The 25851-nt window shown below is 46.0% G+C and overlaps 1 protein-coding gene across 1 annotated transcript in view; it reads left to right on the top strand.

Moving 5' to 3' along the window:
• The window catches only part of LOC147262115 (contactin-associated protein-like 4), a 91695-nt gene that overhangs the window by 4387 nt on the left and 61457 nt on the right, over nt 1-25851 (top strand). Inside the window, exon 2 of the mRNA XM_086204519.1 lies at nt 19713-19823. Coding sequence (XP_086060645.1) covers nt 19713-19823 — 111 coding nt within the window. The remainder of the gene's footprint in view (nt 1-19712; nt 19824-25851) is intronic.

Below are 25851 nucleotides of genomic sequence, written 5' to 3'. Positions count from 1 at the left end.
AAGACGTATTCAGTATAAGAAAATGAATGAGAATGTTGAACTAAAATATTCATATAAAATATATGAGGCAATAAAAAGAGGTGGGTCTCATGTTTCCAGGCTAGCATGATCACCCGGCACTGTTTGCAGTCCCCAGATCACATGATGTTATTAAGAAAGGGAAAAAAAAAACATTTAATTTGACAATATCTGAAAAGAATATCTGTTTTTAAAATTAGAATCACGCAGGAGGAGATGAAAACGAACGTGTTAGAATATCTGCGCCGCTTCATTTCCACATGAAAGTGAGGCTGTTGTCTGCTTTATGTCTCCGTGTTCTCTGACTGAACAGCAAGACAGAAGCGCTTTCCGACGCAGATATCCTCTCCAAACCCTAATGAAATGAAATGTTTGTTCCAACAGTTTAAGTTCTCCGTCTCCTCTCATCCGCCGTCTCTGACATTATGAGAAACCTTGAGTGTCGAAAGGCTTTGTACTGTAAATATCTCGCTTGTGATTGTGTGGATTTGATGCAAATTTATGCTGAAAAACAGCAAAAGTGTTTAGCGAAGCTTCCCTGAATAACATTAACTCCATTCGAGCCTTTGTTCTGTCGTCCTCTCACAGAGACGCTGCTACTGACGTGTTCCTTCTTTATTTTATCGTGTATTTGTTGTTTCTCTAATTGTGCCCTGAGGACGTTTTGTCCCATGACTTGTTTTGTTTAGATACAATAGATTCACTGTTCAGCACAGTTTGGATACTGCAGTGTTGGGAATCTATTTCTTTATTAATTACTGGATTTAATTAGTTTCACTGTATGCTTGGATGGTGGCTTTCCTCCGCTGAATTAATGGCATTGATTCTTTGATTACGCTGCTTTATCCTTCTGGATAGTTCACCATATGAACGTATAAATGATGTCAGCTTTGGCTGTGCTTCTTCAAAGCCTGAGGCATCGCAGATTTGGAGAGCAAAATAAATCAGGCCGTCCTCGCCGGGAGAACCAGCGGAGGAAGCAGGTACATCCATGTACAGGTGGTGAGAACAACCGGCAGTCATGTGACCACATGAACGTCGGAAGTGGTGTGGAGTGAATTGGATGAAGTGTACCTCCGTATCAGGAGGTGGAGGGAGCTGCTCTGACAGCTGCTGCTGTTTACTGCGGCTCCGGCTCTTTCCTGACTCTCTTGATGAAAGCTGATGCTGTTTTGACGTGTTGTGACTGTTCAGACGGAATCTAAGGCTGTTTCGTGACTGTTTAGACGGAATTTTAAACCTTGTTTCGAGGCTGTTTTGACAGGATGTGTGGGTACTGCAACAGTGGACACAGTGAACACCGTGTTTTGACACAAGTACGGGGACATGGCTGTTTGAGCACCGAGCAGCTGCAGTGGTTGATTGACTTACAACCGAACCGTGCAAAATATCAGAGTATTGGAACACGCGACACAGAGCACACGGTACACACGGACCTTTTTGTAAAATGCCTGACCGCTTAATGCATCTTTGAACTCACGTAACCCAGCGATAGGCGTGCGTGCTTGCGTGTGTGTGTGTGTTGGTTTTATCCTTACACTTCCATACTGGCTTTCACGGGAGCCTCAGCTAGTTGTCAGTGGTCGTCTTGCGCAGGTGGGCGGCGTGATTGCTGCGAGATAGCGGGTTTCCAGAGGGGAGACGGTGTGAGCTGCTTTAGGAGAGAACAAGGTGGTAGCACGCTGTTCCTGCCAGTGAAAACCCTAAAAGCCTTTTTAAGAGGCAACTTTTCATTGGTAATTGGTCTCCCGCTTCTTCTTCGATGAATATCGATCTGCTTTGTATCATTTTCGTGCAGTGGTGCAAATTGATCCCCGGGAATGAGCTCTTGCTGTTTAATTGTTGAGCACAACATCACAAGCTGATGGTTGTTGATTGCGGAATCATTTTCCACTCTAAAAGCCATCGCTGAAGCACATTGCAACACGCTGAGTCAGAAATTCCAACTTTCATACTTCAGGAGCTCGTGTCAGATTGACACTGCTTATGTATGTGACGTTTTACAGATTTCTATGCTGCGTCTTTATATTTTGACGCAAGGATGAGATAAGTTGAACTCCAAATGTTACTGTCACTGTAGATGGAAAGTGGATAAATGCATTGCAGATGTAGTGCAACAGAAACCAAGAACAAAAAGATGATGTGTATTTGTTATTGAAGTCGAAGGTTACGGCTCTCGAAACTGCAGTTATACATGCAGGTTCAGTAAATAATGGCTGACCACATTCCCGTGTGTCCCAGCGGGTCACGTTTGTGTTCCTGTCACCAAAATCTTTCCAAATCATCTTTGAGGCCTCGTGGATGTTTTCACCCAATCTGAAGATGTTTCCTGCAGGCGCTCAAGGCCTCAAGGTCGAGATCAACTTTATTATCCCCAGAAGAGGACATTCAGCCAGCTGAGGATGAAGGAGAGCAGCAGCAGTCTCTCTCTCTCCCTCTCTGTCTCTCACACTCACACACACACAAAACTAGACAGTGCAAATTCAGACATGAAAACTACATGAAGCCATTTATGAGGCCTACATTTATGAGATGCAGTGTTCCTGTGTGGTGACCTTGACCTCTGACCACCAAAGACGACGCCAGGCCCGCTGTGGCCACCGGTGGCAGAGGGAAGGTCCTGACGGTGGTTCTGTGGGCGATGATGAGCTGTGGTTAAAACAAAAAAGCGACCGTCGTTGCCAGTTGAACCCTGACGACTCATCCTATGTGGGTCTGAGACCAGAACCAGAAGCCTGATGGGGGGTTAGACTCTGTGCGTGCAGCCGTGTAATCATGCTGTAATTACGGCTGAGACGGCTGGAAATGAAGAGAGTGAGCGCAGGGCAGGTGAACGTTTAGAAAGATGAGGGCGCTGATGGACTTTTATTGACGCTACGCAAAGGAGAAGCCATTTACAGTTGGATTGGATTGAGAGTGGAGGAGCAGTGACAGCTGGGAGGAGACGAGTGCAGTCATCAGACGCAGCGGTGAGCCAAATTAAAACCAAATACCTCATCGCCTGGATGCAAACGCTTTACCTGGCAGGAGTGGCAGCCATTTAAAAGCCATAACCCAAAACAAATAAACCACAGCGCCCTGAAAACAGCATATTGTCCTTCAGCCATTGAGCCCTCAGAGAGCCCACCTATAACCATCATTTATTTAATCATCCACGCCGACGTCGCTCCACATTGTTCCAGTGCGGCGCCGCCGGCAAGGTCTGGCTCCAGCTCTTCATCTGAGTGAGTTTAATGAGCTGAGGCAAGTCCCACGTATTTTCACTTTAAGTCGGCATCTGTTTGGATGATGGTGGAAATCTCCTTTATTACAATTACGTTGAAAATGTGCAAGAATTACTCAGTACACACCCCCCCACGATAAACTTAAATTGAACGATTAAAACAACAAGCGGCAGCAAAGCCAGCGTTCTAGCAGGAAGACCCACAAACAGAAATTCAAATTCTACATGAGCTATGAGTTTATCAATATTAGATTTTGTATTAAATGGCTGCTGAGTGCTCAGAGGACCGGCTCCAGAACTCCGTTGATTACGAAGTTCCTCTGATGGCGGAGGTTTTTCCGTGATGTCACCTTGGGCGTCTCCCACGGAAGGTTTTTCCAGGCGCGCCACGCTGGGCCGCGGCCGCGGGGCAGACTGAGGACCAGCTGGACCGATTACGTCTCCACGCTGCCACGTCCCCCCCCCCCCCCCCCCCCTTCAATCTGACAACATTTCTACTGAAGTCAGAAATATTACTGAACAGCTCGTCCTTAAAACTGAACACATTAAACAGTCTTTAACCACAATTTTACCAAAACTGTAAAAAGTAAATTACGAGCATTGAAATTTCCCACATAGGACCTTCACTACTGTTAAATACATTTCATGATGCATTTGAAAATGCAGAGTGGCCTGAAAATGATGTCATGTTGCGGAACGTGACCAACACTTGACGTAGAGAGACAGAGGGAAGCGACAGGTGCCGGCCATTCTGAGCAACATTCAAGCATTTATTTTATTTTTTGAGCTGATTTGAGGATTTCATTATTGAACAAGTGCATTTCATGTTCTAGTATATTAGTTTTACATCAAATAATATACAATAGTAACTGTGTTGCAACCTCCTGTATATTAATAAAGCTAATATGGCCCAAGAAAGGGGAGTCTGGGGCCCCCTGCTGGATGGACGTGGACTCCATTCAGAGGTGGCAGGTGTAGTTTTGGTCTCCTCCATGTTTCTGAGTATCATTTTGGCCGCGTGAGGAACCACTGACTTCACATCAGCAGCTCTCATTCTCCGTGTTGTAGTTTTCATCTGAACTCTCCGTCTGTGTCGTTCTGTTCCATCTGAGCGGATTTACAGCCGGTCCAGTGTTTTATAATCACAGCCTAATGGCAGATGATGCCTCCTGTTGCCTCGGCACACCTCTGCTGATCCCCGTGTTCCCCTCATCCCTGAAGGCTCGGGCTCCGGTGACTCACTGGTTCCCTGAAGAAGAAGAAGAAGAAGAAGAAGAAGAAGGAAAGCCCTGCGCTCCCTTTTCCCTTCTCTTTCTTCTGGTGTCCATGTTGCGGTCAAGCATCAGCAGGAAGGGTTCAAATGTTTTCGTCCAGGAAGTGACATCATGGCCTCTCTACTCCACAATCAGAGTGGAGGAAAAAAAGAAGAGAGGAAAAAACAAATTCATCAGATTGAAGTAAAATAGAGATCATATTATCATATTTTCCATGATAGAAGCTATGCCATGATGTCACTTCCTGCAGCACGGGGGACAGTTGTTTGGTGGTGGAACAGGAAACTGTGCTGCAGTTTTAAACAGTGATTGGGTCGCTGAAAATCATCCCCCTTGTTTCAGGAAGTGACATCACGGCATCTAATCACGAAAGAAGAAAAAAGAGGAGGGGAGCGGGAAAGAGAGACATAAATACATAAATAGTTCTAAAAAAAAAAAGGAAAGCAAATTTTGTAAATATTAAATAAAAAATTATTGTTTTATTTTTTTTCCCCTCTGATTACGGCAGTCGTGTCGTGATGTCACTTCCTGAGCCGAGGGGTGTTTCTTTTGATGAGGGTTCACACCAAAATACAGAGGTGATGATATGGATGATAGAAAGGATAAAAATAAGCCTCGGGGCAGTTTATTGTGGCCCCAGACGGGCAGACCTGCTGACTGAAGCGTGAGTCAAACCGCTGAGGGGCTGAAGGCGGAACTCATTAACATCCCCGCAAATTCTCACCAGTTGCCGTGCAAGGGCAGACTTGATGGACAGGTGTTCACTTCGCCTCGAATCAACCAGTGTCTCCTCTAATTCGGCTCCTCTCACGCTCGGTGTTGAAGGGAGAGTTTGATTATCCAGTGGCTGCAGGCTGTGGACGGATTCTTATGAGTTACCATAAATTATTGAGATGCTGGAGGCTGAATGGTGAATTCGGGGCTGTTATTACTCACCCAACGAGGGCTACAGGGTTCCCTCTCCCAGGGTTGGAGCTGTGGAGCTGCTGGGGGAACATTAGGAGCGCTTGATTAAATCTCCGAGCTCATGAAGGAACCCTGCGCTCTTCAAGGACTGAACTAGGAAAGTGTGAACTCAGCAGCCTACTTCAGGTGAGCTGCAGCTCTGCCTCATGGGACTTGATGGTTTTTCACTCAGCTGGTTGTTTGCATTGAAGAACATAAACCTTTGAATATAAACTATAGAACGTGGCGAGGCTCCTTTACGATTCATGAGACGGCAGCATTAGTGAGAGCCAGGATGAGGGAAAAAGGGACGTAGCGGAGGATAAATGCCCTCCATATTTCTTCTTTAGTGTCATTTATGGAAATATGTGAAGGCAAAGTAGAGGCATGATGGGAGCCATGGGGTCTGATGAAGTCAAGGTGACAGGATTAATGTGGAGCCACCAGTCATGAATCTGGGTTTATTAACCCAGGAACAGTTTACGTGAATGTGGAACACATTTGATATCAGGACCTGCTGGACTTCTGTATGTTCAAGGCTGCTCCCAGAGGAAACCTGCCCCCCCCCCCCCCCCCAAAAAAAGAATTCATCCAATGGAGTAGGCGTCATTAAAGATGACTTGTTGTCGCCTCAAATATCCGCTACCACGAGCTGAGGTGGAGACACTCCATCACTCTGAGACAGCTTCGATAAATGGATTTTGCTCTTTACAACCTAATTTGTAGGCGTGGATACGAGCAGCGACTGTAACTGACATTGTATCCGGGGGGGGGGGGGGGGTGTTTAAATATGTCAAGCGTAAAAGCAGCAGCGCTGTGCTCTCCTTTGTTGGTCCAAACTCAAGAAGATTTGAATGAAAACAATACAACCGACACAAACACTCCTCTGAGTGCCACTTTTCACTGAGTTTATCAGATTTTACCCAAAATGTAACGGTTTCCTCCTCGACTCACACTCCTACTACCGACCCTGCCAGGTGAAAACTGTCCTGATAGTTTGTGTGTAGTCCTGCTCACAGTACTGAGTAAACAGTAGTAGTAGTAGTAGTAGTACTAGTAATGGTAAATGGAGCAGAAAAGACCATTGAGAGAATCACGGGTCGTCTCTGGGGAACCCCGCAGGAGTTCTGGTTGAACTGTTGACCTTATTTATTGACCTCAGTTGTACTACAAGAACAGGCAACACTTTCAATATCCTTATAAGTTTAAAATGTTAAACGTAAACCCCAGATGTGGTCCTTTTAAACCTGCAACACGAGCAACATGGAGCGGGAAGGCTGATAAAGAAGCACCTGCAGGGAGCTTTCGTCCATGTCTGGTTTTGACGGGCTCCGATTATTCCTGCCTGGTAACATCTCGGAAAAGATCCCTCCAGAAATAGACGTGTGTTGAACATAAAACAGAAGTCAGGAGGGAGAAGTCTCGCCGTGAAAGTTTGGGGCGGTGATTTGTCAGGAAGTCAGGAGTGTAAATGTGAGATAGAGAGCCGTCTGGGGAAGAGCGGAGAACAGAGTTGAAGTACTGAAAGTGTCGTGTGCTCTCATTTTAAAGGGTGAAAATGAACAATTGTTTGTTTTGGGGTTAGACTGGAAAAAAAAACACGAGGAGGGAGGGAGGGAATCCTAAAACCAGGAATGAAGGGAGCATTGACAGCGGATTTTTGAACGGGCTTTTGGTTTAAATGCTTGAAATAAAATCCATGATTCCTGCAGTTCCAAGTTTACTTCCTTGGTGTTTTGCAAAAATATGTCATCCCCGCGGTACCCGTCTATACTGCCTCCACTCCAACCAACGCCAATCATTTTTGTCTCTATTAATCAACCCTCAACATATCAGATAAAAATACCAGATTTGAACTTTAACTCTGTGTCACACGTGTACACGCCAAACACGTGTAGTCAGCAAACTGATAATCTGCAGTCCGGTTTTCTCCTCACCATGGAAGCTGCAGTTCGGTCTTATGTCCTCCGCGGTGTAGTTCTCTTTGAACCGTGTGGCCACGAACGGCCGCTCTGATATTCGGCGGGGATTCCTGATGAGAAGGAGCAGGGCCAGTCAACTCGTGTTAGAGCGGAGCACACGGCTCAGTCAGAGGCTATTAACCAATGAGGCGGACGGCTGAACCCCAACACAAGGCGACAGAGCTAACTGAGCTACTTGGAGGCAGGAGGAGGAGGAGGAGGAGGGTTGAAAGAAGAGGAGCAATATAAATTATGAGATGATCATCTTCGGGGGTCCGCAGGCTGTCTGGCAGCAGAATTCCCTCTCCGCTCCTCACAACTGCAGTGACATTTTCTATTGTCTGTCCCATTTTACCCCCCGTTGGTTTTGCTGCATGTGTATGGGCCGCCATCTGCTTTCTGGCTGCACCGCCACACATTTTAGAGATAATTTGATGTATAAGATGAAGCAGGGGCCGTTGGAGGAAGTGGAGGAGGAGGTGTAGAAGAAATAAGGCAGGGAGAGAAATCAGCTGAACAAAAGAGTGTAGCAAAGAGAGGAGGAAGAAAAGTAAGGACGATTAAGGTGAGGAGGATAAGAAAGTGTGTCGAGCTAATAATTTCCCCGTCAGTCCCCCTGCAGTGGTGACACTCTCAACTGCCTCTACAATTTCAGCCCCGCTGGCGTTTCGGAGTGCACGTTTATCTCAGTTCTGCTGAGTCCCAACAGCGCTGAGGTTCTGACCGACGGCCCCGGTGTCAATATGACAGTTAAAGGTGCAGCTTGTCGCTTTCACTTTTAAACATTCGTTAACCAAATGATCTCCAGCTCAAACGCGCTCTTTTTTTCCTTGGGTCAGACGCCAGATAAAATGTTGCGAACTGCCAACACGTTTCAGAAGAAGCAGCGTGTCAGGTCATGAGTGGTGACTCAGCCTCGTGTGGGACAACTGGGAACGCCACCAACAAACAATCCTCACACTTCGGCCCACGGACGTGTTCGTGTGTTGGGGTGAGAGGTGAATTTTGTCTGTTTTTTGGCACCGTAATGTGAGGAAAATCCTCATGCACCTCAGGGGTAGCGGACGCCTGTTATTTAGCTCCCTTGTAGCCTGTTAGCTCGTTTAGGCTGGTGCACGGTCAATATGATATCGACAAATGGAAAGAGTTCTCCATGGGCTTGAGTGGGCTGCTGATCCAAAACACTGCACTGGCTTGCATGTGATCGCCGGAGGTCAGAGGTCACAGGGTCGCTTTGTGAAAAACAGGCCTGGTCACCGCCCATCCTCGGCCTGCCGGCCTCCATCTCCATGAAGAACTTGACCCGATGGCTTCAAATGTAGTTCTGTCGGGGGCTCGGTCCTGAACTCTCAAAATAATCCTGCGCTATCTTGTATTTTTGCCATTTTCTGCCATATTTTCCCATTTCATTGTTCAACAAATGAAATATTTCATGGTCGCGATTCATTTGCTTTCTAATTTGTTTGTTGCCTGGATGAAAACTCGTTCTATCGGGGTTTTCTGAAATGTCAACAGAGGAAATTAATCAGAGCTGCTGTTGTCACTGTTGAATTCTGTTGCCTTGTTATCTCTGAGCTGTTTAGTTTATTCACAACCTGAGTATCAATCAAGTTTGACAGGAAACAATGCTGTATTAACGGTGCTGGCAATGGAGACGAGTCCTCCTCCTAATAATCAGCAGTTAGAAAATAGAGGGGGAGAGAAAAACATGTTGTTATTATGGTGACAGGGAAATAAGTGTAAGAAAATGTGAAGGCCTGGGGACCTGACACGACTCACTGTGAGCTGGTTGTTAAAGACCTTTGGGGTGGAGGGAGGGCGCTCCAGGATATGTCACCTTTTCAACGTGATGCGCCACTGACGCTCAGCGGGATGTGAGATGGAAATCCATGAAATGGGAAGTTCTCCCAGCTCGTCGGTGAAGGCGGTTCTGGACGAGCAGCCGAAAGGAGCTGCAGGAGGTTTGAAGGCCTCGACCCGGACGTATCCCAACAACGTGATCAACCCCGGCAAACAAACAACCCAAAAAACAATGAATTTCCACGAAGCGCACGAACAAGATGGACCACGCCGAGCTACAGGGGGAGATTAAATTTGTAGCCGGCGGAGAACAAATGGGTGTAATGGAGGTCTGGAGTGCTGCTTTGGCGCTGGAGTCTTTGTGCATGGGAGGTGGAGGGTCTCTCAGGTGTGAAGAGGCTGGCTGGTCAGTGGTTCCACATCTGCTGCAGAGGTTATGAGCCTCTTTTTCACAAGAGCTTTCTGTCCTGCTTTTATATCAGCCTTCCTGTTCCATCAAACTCTCAGGGAAGCATGTGACTGAATGACAGATTACTCACCACCGTGTCCTTCAATTCTGCAGTGCCCTAATTGGGGTGCCAGAACTTTTCTGCCGGCTACCCCCCAATTATGCCGTCCTGTGAAGGTCTGGCAGTCAGGGTAGAAGTTCTGTGTCGAGGACAGAAACTCACTCCTGTTAGCTGAAGTCATCTAAGTGATGTTTGTGTTTCCAGCAGCGAGCAGCATGGGCAGATGGAGAACATCAAATTATCTGCAGAGAACTTTTTTAAGGAGCACTTATCCGCTAATGTCTCTTGAGGGAGGGGAGCTATAAAACAAAGTGTAACTGCAGCTCCTATTGTGGTTTTGTGAATCTGTTAAAGAGGCCGCACACACAGATAGATCCAGCTCCATAGATGCCTTCAGTCACGACATCCAATTTCTCTCTTTTGGCCCTAATATAAAATGTGTTATTGCAGTGCCAGTGCAAAGTGTTCGGATCCCGAGAGAGCGGCTGTTATAGTGCAGGTTTAGAGGGGCTGTCTGTGGTGTGATCTTCATAATGTAGCTGTTCCAGGCGCTTCAGCTCCCCACACCTCAACAATACACTCCAGATAAATCTCTCTTTCTCTGCCCGGCAGCTCCCCAGTGGTCCAGCGTGGTGCCGCCTGTGCTGTATCTTCACAGGTTAGCGATGCATATGAAAGCTTTTAAGTAGCAGAAGTAAAGACGGGCAGTACGGCCTTGTGTTGTTAGGATGGTTACCGCTCTAATTTATATTCTACCCTAGAGCAAAAAAAAAAACCTCTGCTACTTTTAGTGTTCTTCTACTGCAGAACTGACATAGATCCAAATTAATATCAAAGTACAACTTCTAAAATATTTAAGAGGCACTCGACAAGTTCCACCTGGGGACGACCTGTCCCCTACAGGTGCAGTCACTGCATGTTCATTAGAGGCTTTATAAATTGCTTTCCTCCATTTGTTGTGGCCCGTAAGCTAATTTCCGGGATTCCAATAATTATTGTCTATTTAAATTAAGATGAAAATACATTTCCCTGCACTCATGGGATGGTTTTCCTGCTCAGAGGACCCACAGGGACATGCCATACACACACACACACATATATATATATATATATATATATATATATATATATATACTCACTCACTCACACACACACACACACACACACACACACACACACACACACACACGCCTCTGGCTCCCTTCACCAGACAATGGGAATGAATCTAACCGCTGCCAACATCGTACAATCAGACGCCACTATGATGCGTTTAAGGAAAAAACAACTCGGTCGCCATTTTAATGTAATATTATCACGTCAAACCCTGGAGATTCAAAAAGCTTTGAACGCCCAGTCAGCACTGAGTCCATCTGGACTGTCGTCCACTAGAGGGCTCAGCAGCTGCAGGACGCCAGGATGAGGAAGGTGAAGATGGCAACGACGCGTTTTAGCGAGGGGACGCGGGGTTCGTCAGGCCTGCAGGCCTGCGATGCATTAACACGGCTCTCGTCTCCATCTGCACCAGCTCAACTCCGCTTTCCCATCATTTTCCGATGGGTTTGGACAGAACTGCCTTGGAATCGTTTCCCTTTAATGTTGCAGGTTTTCATGACAACTTGAAAAAGACCTGATCTCACACCAGATACACTGACGAGCGCATTTGTCTGTGTTCAGCGGTGACGACACATCCTGGCGTAGCGAGTCATTCTCGACTTAAAACTCTCTCGTCGGATCCCCACTGCCTCTTCACTGCCCCCTACAGTCCATGTGAGTATTGCAGCTTGAATCTGTGTAGCGTTCATTCTCAAAGGGGTCACCCGGATGCTGGCATGAAACATTTGATGTATTTTAGTGGTGTTTACTTTAAGATAACCTCAAAAAACTAAGAAAATAAATCAAAATTTCCATTTCAAACATGAATGTCTCATAACAGCAAACCTGCTTGATCAAATCAGGCATTTGTGGATGTGAAATCCACCTGAAACTCGTAGCTCAAAGATTAAACTGTGGAAAAGAGGCTTGGCTGCCTGAGAAACGGGGCCGTTCCCCAGGAGCTGCTGTGGGGATCGATGGCCAGCGTAAAAAGCATTTGGGTGGTCGGGTACCTGCTCCTCATTAACAAAAACCAAACAGAAGACATACTGCGCTGTTCAGGCACCAATTTGCATAAAAATAGTTTGTGGTATTAACTCAATAATGCAGTGCAGAGTTTTTCAATTTTCTGTGTCCCGTGTGTCCAATTCACTGTTTCATTTCTGGAATGAATTGGATTTGCTGAGACGCTCGGATGATGTGAATATCCTGTGTGTTTTATTTGAATGACAGGACGAAATTACATTTTCATTTTTCCCCATTGAGACCTGTTGGTTTGAGACATTTACAGGCAAATATATTCCGATTATTTACTTAGTGCAGCAGGTGAATTAGTAGATATTCCATTATACATATCTCCCCGCTGAGCCATTAGTGCAAGTGATGTAGCCTGCAGCATTCCCTCTAAATCTGCATAATTCAGGCATAATAATTCACAGTGAATGTTTGGGGTTTACAGTCTCATTTCTGCAGCGTTTGAACTGAACTCATCATCGGCTTGGAGTTAAACCTGGCAGTTTAAAGATGAAGGGGTTTTAAATGCTGCAGCGATGTGACTCGTCCCTGTTTGGATCCCTTCATTGAGCTCCCACAAAACCTCCCACATTGTTGCTCAGTGTGATGAGCCACAAAGAGGATGATTGTTCCCGTCTTTGAAATGCAGCGGTAGACGGCTGCAGGGGTGTGTGGGCCGGAGGCACGCGCGCACAGATGCTCCACGTAATAAGCTAATGATGTGGCGTTTCCTGGCTGGATGAGGCCCGGATGCCAACTGGAACATGTTCTTGCAGCTGGACGAAGAAATAAGGAACAAATATTCTTCGTGTTGTCAGCAGCCAGACACATCAGGTGCCTGCGCATCTGCTCGGTAGCTGTCAGACTGATTTCTAGCCAGAGGCATCTGCCGAGAGGGCGGGCGGTGGGGAAGGGGAGGAAGTTGCAACTGAAGTGATCTTCAAAACTCTGGAAGAGACGTAGTTTGAGGTGTTTGTGTGCTGTACTGTCAAGATGACAGCCTCAATACTTTCTGCACTGAAGCTTATCTTCGTATCAGGGAAGTCCCTTTCACCAACGTGGGGGTCGTCTTGAAAGCAGCACGAAGAACTTTCGCCAAAGGAAAACAAACGAGCAAAAAAATGAAATCGGTGAATTTTGTTTTCAACTTTGACACTGGAGGAAGCAGCAGCATTCAAGACGATGCAACCATGGGAGACCTCGTAGTCACGGCTGAGACTTCATCTGCAGTTTGGTTCGGTTTCTTTTGCGCTGCAACGCACAAATGCCTGTCGCTGACGACGCCACTCCGCCTTCATGCTCGTTTCCATCCCGTATGCACACACGTGACCGCTCGTGGTTCTGTGAGATGAAGTCCCTGGAATCGCCTGGCTGTGTGTGCGTGTGTGTGTGTGTCTTCGTGTGTTAAACATGCTGAAAGACTCTTCAATCAACAAGACTACTGATTATTTTCATTTCTGATTATTCTGCTGATTATTTTTTAATGCTTGATTGGTGGAAAAATATAAAAAATAAACCCAGCAAAATTCTGAGAGCCCAAAGTGAAAAAGTTGTTTCTTTTGTCCTTCCAATGGTCCAAAATCTTGATTTTGTTTCATCAGTAATTAAGAAAAAAGTTGCTTGAAAAAAACAATGGAGTTCTGAATTGATTGTCAAAATAATTGGTGATTAATTTTCTTTTGATTTTAAATACAAATTCCGTCAAATTTCTCATTCTGTCAGAGGTTTTTCACTTTTTAAAAAAACCACATCTTTCAAAAGGAGAAAATCTTCAGTTGAGCCCGACCTTGGACTTGGTTTCTTCTTCTACCGGGGGGTCAGCCTGGATATCCGGACCTGGAGGCTCCATCAGGCTGAGACTTCATCTCATTCTGTTTCCAAGCTTTCATTGTTTGTGTATTTCTCCAGCACGTCAGGCCGGATGCCTCTGGGTCAAACTGGAGGGAAAAGTCGAGCGCATTAGTGAAATGAAAATTGATGTTTTCTGCTTGAGGATGATTGTTAGTGTTCGGCAGTGAAGAAAAGCATCAGTGGAGCCTCATTATCCTGCACGCTGTGAATGGCTAAGCAGGTCAGCTCAGCTGGTATTGAGTAGCCCTGAACTCTGGGGCCGTGGGCCTTGCTGAGCTCTGAAGTGCAGGACCTTCTGTTCGCCGCTGTTTGTTGAGGTGATGGATGGAGCTCATCTGTATTCAGGGTCTCCAGCTCTGTCACCGACTCTCTGGACACTTGGTTTTTCAGGAAGAAGAAAAAAAAAAAACAGTAAAGATGCAAACAATGCAGGTAAATGAGACGTGCTCTCCTTCACGCATCGGTCAAGTGGCCGGTGATTAAATATGTTTGACAGGGGGAGAAAGCCTCCATCATCCATAGGTTTTTCCCACTGTCAGAAAATTGATATCTGTCATTTAAGAAAAAGGATAAAATTGAAGGCTGAGTGATGGGTGTCCAGGAGGAGGATGGTTGGACGAAACTCTATGTCCATCACTCAATGTCTTCCCTCTCCTCTCTGCTTCCATTATTTTATTTTGTTTCACCTGCAGCAGAACCCACTTATATAAGTCCATTCATCTGAATCAGTCGATCCTCTCTACAATCTACGCTTCTGGTTTTGCGTTTTTCCAAAGTAAACAAACAAACTTGTTATGCGTTACGCCTCCGTGATGTGAGCCTGTCACAGTGACCCTGACCTGTCGACCACCAGCATCTTTCCAGTTCATCCTTGAGTCCCAGTGGACATTGAAAGCAAATTCGAAGCGATTTCTTCCAGGCGCTGCAGAGATATTGTGTTAACAAGAAAATTATGGGCAGACGCACAACCAACCAGCATTTTATGACTTTGAAATGTGAGAAACTGGGAGCATAAGGAGTCAAACTGGGGCCCCGCTGAGGACACTTGTGCCCCCGTGTTTGCACCCTAACTGAGGAAACTCCTCCCTGTTGTACTTTTGAACCCTCGAGCTCCTCCAAGCCTCTTTCAGCCGTTTAGCTGGACGCCTCAAACCAAGATGCCTGCGGAGGGTTTTTGTAAGTTTACCTTCACGCTAACGCAAAGTGAAAGGAGGTGCATTTGTTTTCGAGCAGTATTCGTGTGCGTCGGGGAGGGAGGTGCGGTAGTTTAATATTCCAGGAAGCTCTCTGTCAAACACGGCCAGGTCAGCGTCCAGGTTCACGGCTGCAGGTATTCAACATTTTGCTCTATTTTCCTGCGGGCCGTCGGGGTTTATGCTCCACTAGACCCGTGGCCAAGGACGGCCACTCTTAAATGCCAAAGCTCTGCTGAGGAAAAGTGACCCGATGTTTTCACGTTCCTCTGCTCTCTCTCTCTCTTCATGTGAGCGTTTTCCTCAGCGAGGCTTTGCTCTGACCACACACTCTCTCCCCGGGGATTACAGCACTCTGCATTGGAGAGCCGTCCCTCTAAATCGGACCTGGGCATTTTACAGCCGTCATACATCAGACATAAACACAAAGGAAGTGTTGATGCTGTGCATGCACTACAACTGTGTTGCCTCTATTCTGAAAAGCCTTGTGTTTTCATAATTGTCGTCTCAACGCACGTATCTGTGTCTGTCTGCACGGCGACAGGGGACGCTAGCCAGCGACCCCTGGCCCCCTTAAAATGTCGTCTCACATTAAAAAAAGAAAAGTTGATTCTGAATGCCGCGTTTTTTTCCCCAAGACACGGACTGCTAGATATTTCTTTACAGAGGTCAAAGGTCAGCAGGTCAATCTGAACCGCCGCTATGCCACAGACTGGATTTTTCTCACTGAACAAGTAAACAGAACTGAAAGCTTCGAACGCACTCATTGCTTTTGGATGATGTTGATCACCTGCTTGTCTTTAACTGCAAAACTCCTTTTCATTATTTGTGAAAATTAACAAGTTAAAAGTGAAATGAAATGGTGACGTAACGATTGTTCTCGTTCAGAACTGTTGGTTTCTTGAAAAGTATTCTTTTCCTCTTGGACCGACAACAGAATTCACAAATTTGCTGAAACATGTACAGAATATTCTTGTACTTCTGATTACCAGGAGCAGCTAATCTAAGTATGTCATTTACAGCTGTTTCACAATTGGAGAAAATTAATATTGAGAAGAATGAAGTTCTGCTTTACATTCACCTCTTCAGACCACTGTCCCCCCTCCCACCACCACCACCCAACGATGGCTCAGAGAGCTGGACCGGGTTTAAACCCACCGGCTGTCTCACTGGATAATCAGGTGGAACCTGCTCTCTCACTAGCAGACCGAACGTTACCTTTAACCAGTAAAAGTCTGTGTCACACAGAGAAACAGTGACCGGCAAATGAGTCAGTAATTTCACGTCATTCACATCTGAAGCCTTCCTCTCTACTGGCCCACGTCGTTCTCGTCTCCTCTTTTAAGCAGCTTCCTCCACATCTGACCCACCTCCATCCAGACTCCATCCAAACTCCTTCTCCGCGAGCCCGTGGCCTGGACATGGAGGGGAAGGTGCTGTAGCTGCCAGGGCACAGCCACACTGGATTCAACTGAATGCGATGGCGATTAAGATTTCCTTTTGACAAAGTGGCCCTGACTGAACTTTATTTACAGCTCACCTCAGGCTCGTACTGCAAAATGTATGAGCTGCAGTAATTATGCCTTCTCAGCCATGACATTCTCCTCAGTTATTATTTTCCTGCCTCCGTGCCGGCGTTAGCTGGGGTTATTATGTTCTCAGGTTGTTCCTCTGTCGGTCCTGTTCTGGTTAAACAGACATCTTAACTACAACTCCAGGGAATTCAAATTTGACACAAATGCTCAATGGGACTCGAGAAGGGAATTCAGATGGGGGGGGGTCAAAGGTCATTGTTGCTGTAGCAAGAGCACATGCAGTATTTTATTATACTTATAAAACGTAGCGTTCAAGCCAAAAATCAATGATTTACAATTAATTTACAATAACATGAGCAGACAGTCGTCCATTACAGGTTGTGCTCACTTGGATCGGTGCAGGTTTCTGGGCCAGACTGGTTGGCCCTGTTGAAGGTCATGTGACTGGAAACTCTGCCTTCTATGAAAGGACCCTGCACTTGGTTCCAAGGGTACCCAACATAGCAAAACAGCTGATGACGACAGTCAGCCCTGATGTTTGTTTAATGCCGGGTTTTGCTCTCCTGAGGTTCTGGGAGATCTCGCGTCCCAGCACTCTGAGGCCGTGTCAGCCGGGCGCATGATCCCAGGTCCAGGATTTAAAACCCCTCTTGAGTGCAGCGGTTAGATTATCTAAATCAGTGAGAGAAGATTAGATCATTTTTGAAATCACATGTTGCAAAGCCCCATGACAGAAATCCTGAAGTCAACGTGGATCTGTAATTACCAGGTTACAAGTGAGAGACAATTAAATGAGGGATTTTCCTGGCTGACCGGCAGCTATCCTGTTCTTTCTCTCTAAATGTTGAGTGGGCAGCGATCTTGACATCCTTAAACACTGTAATTACACCAGAGTACCTCATTTCTGCTGGTTAATCCATAATAGTGATTAAAAAGGGAAAGGTTGCAGCGCTAATTTCATGCCTATTATGGACACGTGATTGGCAGCCTGAGATGGAGTCGAACTCGCCTGACAGAATTCAACACACCAGCCTGCAGAAGTTACCGAGGCAGAGGGAGACCTTGTGCATACCAACACTGACAGAGCGCATGACGCTGACGCCATGTTGTCAGGGCGGCGATGGGCCTGCACCCGACTGCAGCGTGAATCATAATAATTGGCTCTGGTCTGAGTGGTGGAGAGCGTTAACAGAGCGGCTTGAGATGGAGGCAGCGTTAGTCTGGCTTTAGCTTAGTTTGAGGGGAAACTACGAATATTCTTTGAGTGAAATGTGTGTTTTTCTGTGCCGATCAAACGGCTGACCACAGACCAACCCATGAAACAAATATAACTGCCTCCTCTGTTTACCACTTGATATGATAGTGCTCCAAAACATGCAGTGAAAAAAAATAGGATCGAAAAAATGTGCATCAATTTATGTTGCGTGTTTACGAGTGAGAGACAGAGGCCAATTAAAACGAGCCCAATTACTGTTATTGATCACATCATGCATTACGCATGATGTTTTTATTGCAGCCAATCACTGATAAAGCATGTGGAACTTGTTTCATCTGACAACACGCATTCATTTTCACGAGTATCCAGGATGCCATTCATCCCTGCAAAACTGTCACACCTCCAGCTACATTCCAGCTGAAACATTAACCCTGCTTCTGGATGACGGGACGTCACTGTGCCGCTCATCTTCTAACATGAAACTCACCATTGATTGTCACTTGCGCATGGTAAAAGCTGAAGCCTCTGTGGGGAACTGGACAGTGAGAGACATTTGAGGCTTGTTAGCATCCGTTAGCTCTCGTCTCGCTGTTTCCTTTCATGCCTCCTCACAGGTATCAGCTGATATGCCTGGAATGCTGTCATATTTGCTGGGGGAGGATGGACCCAAACGCACAGCAGAGGAAGCAGGGCAGGACTTAAAAAAATTGATGATGTTTAACAGCAAAATAACATGAACTTTAAAGAACTGAAAAGCTAACCTGAGAGCTAACGTTATAATGAGCTGTTAATATAACTGAAAAGATAAGATTGTTGCAATAGCAACATTTTAATCAGACAAAAAATAGAATTACACAGAAAAGTCCTACTCTAGAAGGTTCATGGGCTCTGCCGTTTTTTTGAAAATGCCATCAAACGACATCACAACTCTTGAATGTGTTAAACTCGCGTAGCAAAGTTGTGTACAGGAAAAGCCTGGCGAAGCGGCAACTGCATAAAAACACCAAAGGATGGCTTTATATTGGTGACATATTTTATATGTGAGGCCACTTTTCTGAGAGTCCCCTGTCCCCGTTTTCTTTCTTTCACTTTGAAGAAGAGAAGAAAGATGTTTTCATTTTCAGTTCAAAATTCTGTCGGTCCTCCGATGTGGGAGTTGTTGTTGCGAGTTGTGTTTGGCTGTAACAGTAAAGGTTGCAACAGATGGTTAAAATATTTGCTGCCTGAAATCAATACTGGGTCTGAATGTGTCCTCTGTGGACAGTTAGATTATTGAGATCTGCTCACCATGTCCACACTTGATGCCCACCGACGGGGCTCGTTGGTGCATGAAGCTGGAGGAAACGTCACAGTGTTTCAGCTCCTTCTGCACCAGTTCAGGAGGATTCTGCTGCTGCTCAAACATCGTAATGACTTAATGATATTTTGCTCCAGTGCGTCACATCCTGGAAGTTGTAATTGATGTGATGAAGGAAGGTTAATGTTTATTTGAGGACTGCATTAAGTTTCGGTGGACCAAATGTGACGGCAGTCCACACGACACGTCACTCAAACACACAAAGGTGAATAATTGCTGGAGGAGGAAATGACAACAAGTCACCAAAGTCAGAGGGACTCCCTTGGGAATAATTAATACCTGGGCCAAATTTTATGGCAGTCTATTTGAAACTGTAGTGGAACATGACACTGGAACGTAGATCGCTGAAGGCTGCTCTGTTGTGACAGATTTACCCATCAAAATAGCAGATTAATTGCACTGCGTGACACGTACCTGGCAGAATGACTCGTTTTCAATATTGGAATTTGTTCCGTTTGGTCTGATATTATTTGGGAAATCTTTAAGTGATGCATGACTATATTATTTATCCTCATTCAAGTTAGTAGCAGGCTAACGGCTGTTAGCTGGCGCCGGACCAGCACACAGCACGTGACCACATGACAAAAGCGGAAGACCAAACAGACCAACGTTCCCTTTCAACATCGGGATATAAGGACTGTGAAACCTTACCTCTTTGGTTGTGTTCATTCCAAACCAGAAAGACATCAAAGGTGTTTTTTTCTGCTTTGTGATTGGTTGACAGATGTGTGTGACAGCGCTTTGGTGTCCAGTCTGCCGCCATCGGCCTTCAGAAGCTCCTCCCAGCTGTCCAGCAGTCACGGGCCGGGCTTCGCCAAACTCAACAGGAGAGAAGGTGAGGTGGTGTTTCTTCTATTGTTTACTCTGCATGCTGCTCCTCTATTGGAGAGCGAGAGAGACGACAGGAAGCGATGCGGATCAAAGGTCCCATGTGAACCCGGAACGTCTGGGTTAAACTTCCAGGGGGGAGGTTTAATATCAGAGCTCACAATTGTTTGCTAACTCGTATTCACTTTATGGCGAGGTGTCGGGCGGTAGTGGAGATTTGCCGCGTTACCTGACCACCTGCCTTCCTTTTTTTCCGACACATGCCGTGCCTGGTTACCATAGCAACAGGGACAGGCAGCAGAGGTGACATGAATTTTGAAATAACTTTGCGTAGGAGAGGGTGAATCATCGTAATCTAGAATTTAGATCACATCGATGTGGGAAGTGAGAAAGGGATTTTTTTGTTGTTGTTGTTGTTTTTGCCATCGATCCTGCAGCCCTCGCACCAACCAGACAGTGGGCTTGACTTCATTGCTGTCGTATTAATTGTATAAGAATGGCGTGTTGTGTAATCAGACGCTTCTCCATCAGCCGGGCTAAATGGAAGATTTATCAGATTTGAAGAGGTGCAGCAGTTTTCTAAATTACTTAGTAGCTCTGCGGCAGTGTAGCTAAGAGACTTTTGTTGTGCCGTGGACACCGAGGACAATACGCCACCCTTTCTTTTTTACTGGATTCACAAAGACTGACCGATAGCTGACCAGTGACTGAGAGGCAGACCTGAAGGGTCAGAATTATCTCTGACGGTTGAGATAAAATAACCGAGAGGAGAAGCAGTAGGTGACCTGTCGCGTCTTTATTCTCTTTGAGTGCTTTTGTGTTGAAGGTTTATGGAAAAGAGATAAGAGTGAGTTGTGTTGGTTGGTTCAGCCTAATCACTCAGGGAGTCCTGTCCTGGAGGCTTTGACAAAATGAAGATTAGGGTTGGGTTTTTTTTGTCAAGCTTTCTGCAGGGAACGGACTTCCCTGCTTTATCCAGACATCAAAGCCCAAAATCAGCTGGGAGGGCGAGATGAGTTTAATCTGATGGATTTTCACCACCTGGGAACTTCAAGATATTGGAGTCTTCGGAATGTTGCTCTGCAGGGACGGAGCCAGACGTTGAAAACCTCTGCGATACCATGTGAAACGATGGATATTGCAATACTGTGTATAATTTACTGAGAACTTCACAGTAGAGATGGACTTGCTATGTGCCAGTCTAATAATACCCACGTCACATATTGATAACTCAACAGAGGGAAACTGTTACAGTCAAAATTCCCATCCAAATTCACTACAATTTGCAAAGTTGAATACTTTGACCGACGGCGCGGAAATATATCTGTCATAACGATATACTGCAATACGCTGCAGTATCAGTCGCAGGAACTGGAAAATCGAGGCAGCATTGAAAGAAAAACAACAACAATTTATATTGATTTTTAGATTTTACCCCTCAGCCTCACAGCCCAAACTCAGTATTCGACTCTTGGTGGGGGTTTGGTAGCTGAGCAGCAAAGATGGCACACAGGATGGATCCCAGCATCCCAATGACCTCCCGGAAGGTTCTGGACAACGGCTGATGATGCACGCTGGGACTGCACATCAGCTTTTTGCCTCCACAGCAAAAAAAAAAGGTTCAACAAATAGCTGCATTAGAGCGGTCACACTCATGCATTTGTGTACTGCCAGTGTGTGTTTGGTAGATTAGGGAAAGCTGTGTGTCACATTTGGCCCTCAGCAACATTCATGATACACAATCCCATAGAGCGATCCCAGGTACTCGCGGAGGAAATCGATGAATAAATAAATGTGCCTCATTTCCATCTCTGGCTGCCGCTGCTCCTCTCCACGCCTCCTCCAGTTGTTCTCCCAGGACCAGCCTCAGTCTCACTTCATTTACCCGCTAAATGACCAGAGATTATCAGAGTCTTGGAACGCCACCTACACAATGTACCTTTACAATTGATTTAATCAGTCCACCCTGCACATATTTAACCTCGTTGTTGTTGATATCCAGAATAAATATGCTTCCGTTAGCTGAAAAACTGATGTGGATGTGTAGTACAGCAAAGTTTACCTCCGACAAGCCAAACTCAGACGGAAGCATTAAGACGCTAGTCCAGCTTTAGCGACGCAATGAACAAACAGCACGGAGAGTGCGAGTTGTCACGGAAAACAATAAACAGCTAATCTCTTTGGCAAATTGAAAAAGGCTTCTCGCACATAATTGCATCGTCACACAAACTCTGTGTGTGTGTGTGTGTGTGTGTGTGTGTGCGCGCGCGCTTTAGTAGAATCTGATGCTACCCCCCCCCCCCCCGTCTTACCATACAGAAATGGCGCGGAAGCCAAATCCTGAGGGCATAGACAGACATGGCCAAGAAACCAAGGTATGAGCTTCTCAAGACACTCCATGGCAGCGACATCGGCTGCTTGGAAAATATTCTGTTCCTTCTCCCGTTTACTTGCTATGCAGCAGCCTGAATGGTGAATGAAGCCACGCCCACGTTCCCCCCGTTTATGACCTCCACCTGCTTCCGCCATGGTGCTCCTGAGTGTTTTCTTGCTAATGTTAAAAAAAACCTTTTGCTCCGGGGCAGGTTTGAAACGCGGTGGACATCATCGTGGAGCGGTTCGACTGCTGCAGGTGTTGTAAAACGCTGCAAATATTCATACTATGTACTATGAGTACAACACACCTCAACTGTACGAAGACGACCAGAACCTTCCACCTGAAGCTCAGCGGATCTGTGACCTCACTGGAGTTGTCGCCTGATGGTGCTGACTTCCACTGAACTTGTGTGAGGGACTGAGAAATCAAACACAACTTCTTTTTTTTTTTTAAATTTGGTTGGTTTCCTCTGCCAAGGAGGTCATGTGATCACCTGCCTTGATTTTTTAGTTAGCAGCATGACGCTAAAAGTTGAGGATGGATTTTGGTTGACGCTGGTTAGGTTGAGCTACCAAGGAGAGGACGGGACCCCTCATGAATGAGACTCCTCATGGACAGGGACTCCTCATGGACAGGGACTCCTCATGAAGAGACTCGTCATGGACAGGGACTCGTCATGGACAGGGACTCCTCATGGACAGGGACTCCTCGTGGACGGGGACTCCTCATGGACAGGGACTCCTCATGGACGGGGACTCCTCATGGACGGGGACTCCTCATGGACAGGGACTTGTCATGGACAGGGACTCGTCATGGACAGGGACTCCTCATGAAGAGACTCGTCATGGACAGGGACTCGTCATGGACAGGGACTCCTCATGGACAGGGACTCCTCATGGACGGGGATTCTGTCGAGCAAAAGCAACAACCTTTTTTAAGCTCTTTTCTCTCGGCTCACTTTTCTGAACTCGGACGTTTCCCACCGTGGTTGTGTAACTGAGGCCAGAGGTGGACAGGAGGTCTTGATGCTACTGGTGGGATCGTCTCCTCATCTCTTCCCCTTCCTCACACTCTAGCAGTCTTCTCTGCTTTCTCCCTCCGTCATTGTCTTGCCTCCATCTCCGTCTCGCCTCCACTCCTCCTCCTCCTCTCCACCTCCACCATCTTCATTAATGGTAATTATACCTGTCTGTCTCCTGTCCACATGTTCCGTCTGTATTCTGTTGTCATCATTAGTTCCACTCAGTCTTCCGTCACATTTTCATTTTCATGGGGAAAAACTAATTTAGCCGAGTCTATCTTCTTGCCAAATATCTTCATGTTTAAACATTTTCTTTCTGCAGTTGGCGACGCTGACAGTTATCAGTGACGCTGCTGCAATTATGCCAGAGCAGACTTAAAAAGAACGATTGTGCTGAAGCAAGAATTTTTCCAAAGAGTGCGATTTGAAGGTGGAATTAAACTTTAATTGGAGTGTCTAGGTTTGGACCGGCCGTGTAAGAAAATCGCAGGTATTGATCTTCACATTCGTCTGAACCTCCCAGATAGTTCCACTGGTTTCCACAAGCATTACACTGAGAAATCAAGGGACTCATTTCTCTTGTGCAAAGTTTTAGGACTTTGTTAGATTTTAGGGTGTGAAATGGTCACATGACTCAAGTCAAAATAACTGCTGGGAATCTTCCAAAAACCCCCCCCCCCAAAAAAAACAAACCTAATTTGCAAAAACCTCATGAGTCAAAAAAGAAGGTCTTAGAAATTCCGTCCACTCTCATATTTTTGCCTTCAGCTTCTTCTACCAAGGGAAGTTTTTGGGTTGTTTTATTGTTTCTGTTCAGAACCCGACTCATCCTCATCTGGTGCTCCACCAGTCCTTCTGCTTGTTGAAATGTTAAATTTAATGACAAAGCGACGCTGGAGTCAAGTAAACAAACCGGCGTGTGCTTGGTTGTAGTTTTTTTTGGCTGATTTCTGTGTTAAAGGTGAATCTGTTGGGTTTTTCAACCTTGATCCTATTTTCTTCACTGTTTTAGACCAAGTGAGTGATGGAAACAACCATTTTTTAAATCGCTCCAGTACCAAGCAAAGGCCCCCCGAGGGCACTATAATAGAAACCAATGGGTCAACTGGCTCCCGTCAAATTGCACCCACTTAAAGTGCATTTTTTTCTTTTTGACAGGCTCAGATTGTTGTTAGAATTGTCTGACAACATGATCAACAGGTCTGTACTTTTAGCTTGATGCATCGCTTTTGTGTCCAACGCTCACTCGGGGAGCATGAAGTAGAGCCCATTCGTGGCACAGAAGCACTCAAGTTGTGCGGCGCAACGATGCTAACGCCCCTGCTGGTACGCTGCACCTCGCCATTCTCAGGTTTCTCGGAATGTCTGCTGCCAGTCAAAGGTGAGAACAAAACCTCTGCACCTTTTCCTAAAGCAAAATGTTGCTCTGAGAGGCGAGAGCCGTGCTGCAGACACTAATTTCTCCTTTCCATTAAGTTGTCGGACAATTATGATACCAATCTGCACACGTAGTGTTGTAACATGGGGAAAGGGATATTTTGACCTGCTTGAATTGCCCCCTTTTCAAAGTGTGGCGTTTGGAGAAATGAAACTGTGCTGCCTCACCTGTAGAGAACTTTCTCCAGCCTGCTGTCAGCGCTGCCTTGAGCCCATTAGCTTCCTGTTGGACTGGTTGTCCGACTGACATGTTATCAGGCTGCTGAAATTACCCTCCATACTCTGCATTATCATGCAAATGACCAGCGCTCATTGTGGGCCTCACATTAACCAGAGTGTCTGTCACTTTTCTTCCAAGTGCCTGTCTAGCCCTTAAAGCTGCCCGTCTAACCGCCTTTACTTCCTGTTTGCCTTTCAAATTGTCTGTTTCTGTGCTACCTGGTATCCTTCCTGCCTGCCTCTTTCTTCACCTCCTTTCTCTTATTTCTATGGAGCTGCCCACAGGTCATACTGTAGACAAGAAATCCCACAGTAGACCGTGCACAGTGTGTTTGATCAGACCGACAGACCCGCAGTGAACCCTCCGGGTTTGACGACTGAGTTTCCTTGTTCATCCTCCATTTTGGCCTGACAGTGCGGCGTTTCTGGATGCATCTCTTAAGACTCTCGTCCTTTTTTATAAAACCTGAACTTAAAGCAATAGAGCACCCAAAAAGTGTATTTTGCCCTTTTAAGTAATCAAAAATACACATGTTGAACTCACAAAGATATTTTCACCCGCCCCGTCGCTTCTTTGCTACTCCAGAATACAGGAAGAACCAGCCACGCATGTTGCTTGAAGCTAATAGCTGCCAACTATTAACACAAGTGAAACTGTCCAAAAATGTCCGTTTACAAACTCAAGTGCTTCCTCTGCTATAATCCTCGTTCTGCTGTATGTCCAGTAATCTACACTTGGAGCTAAAAACAGAGCAGGTACGTATGGACGGGCGCGAGGATGCTTCTTGTCCATCCAACAAGCGCTCCAGTTGTTTATGTCTTTATATATTCGGGTGAATTGTATCCCTGACTCATTTTACAGCGTGTGGTGCTTTGCTTTTACACTCCTACGCTTCCTTCTGCTGTTGGGTCTCAGTGTCCCCGAGGCCAGATTACTAATTTCATCCTCTGTTTGACCATCAGAGCAGCGATGTCGCGCTC

The sequence above is a fragment of the Aulostomus chinensis genome, chromosome 5 (genome assembly GCF_037954235.1).
Source record: "Aulostomus chinensis isolate RoL2024-O1b breed Wild chromosome 5, RoL_Achi_v1.0, whole genome shotgun sequence".
NCBI classification, from domain to species: Eukaryota; Metazoa; Chordata; class Actinopteri; order Syngnathiformes; family Aulostomidae; genus Aulostomus; species Aulostomus chinensis.
This window is presented reverse-complemented; position numbering and strand designations above follow the sequence as displayed.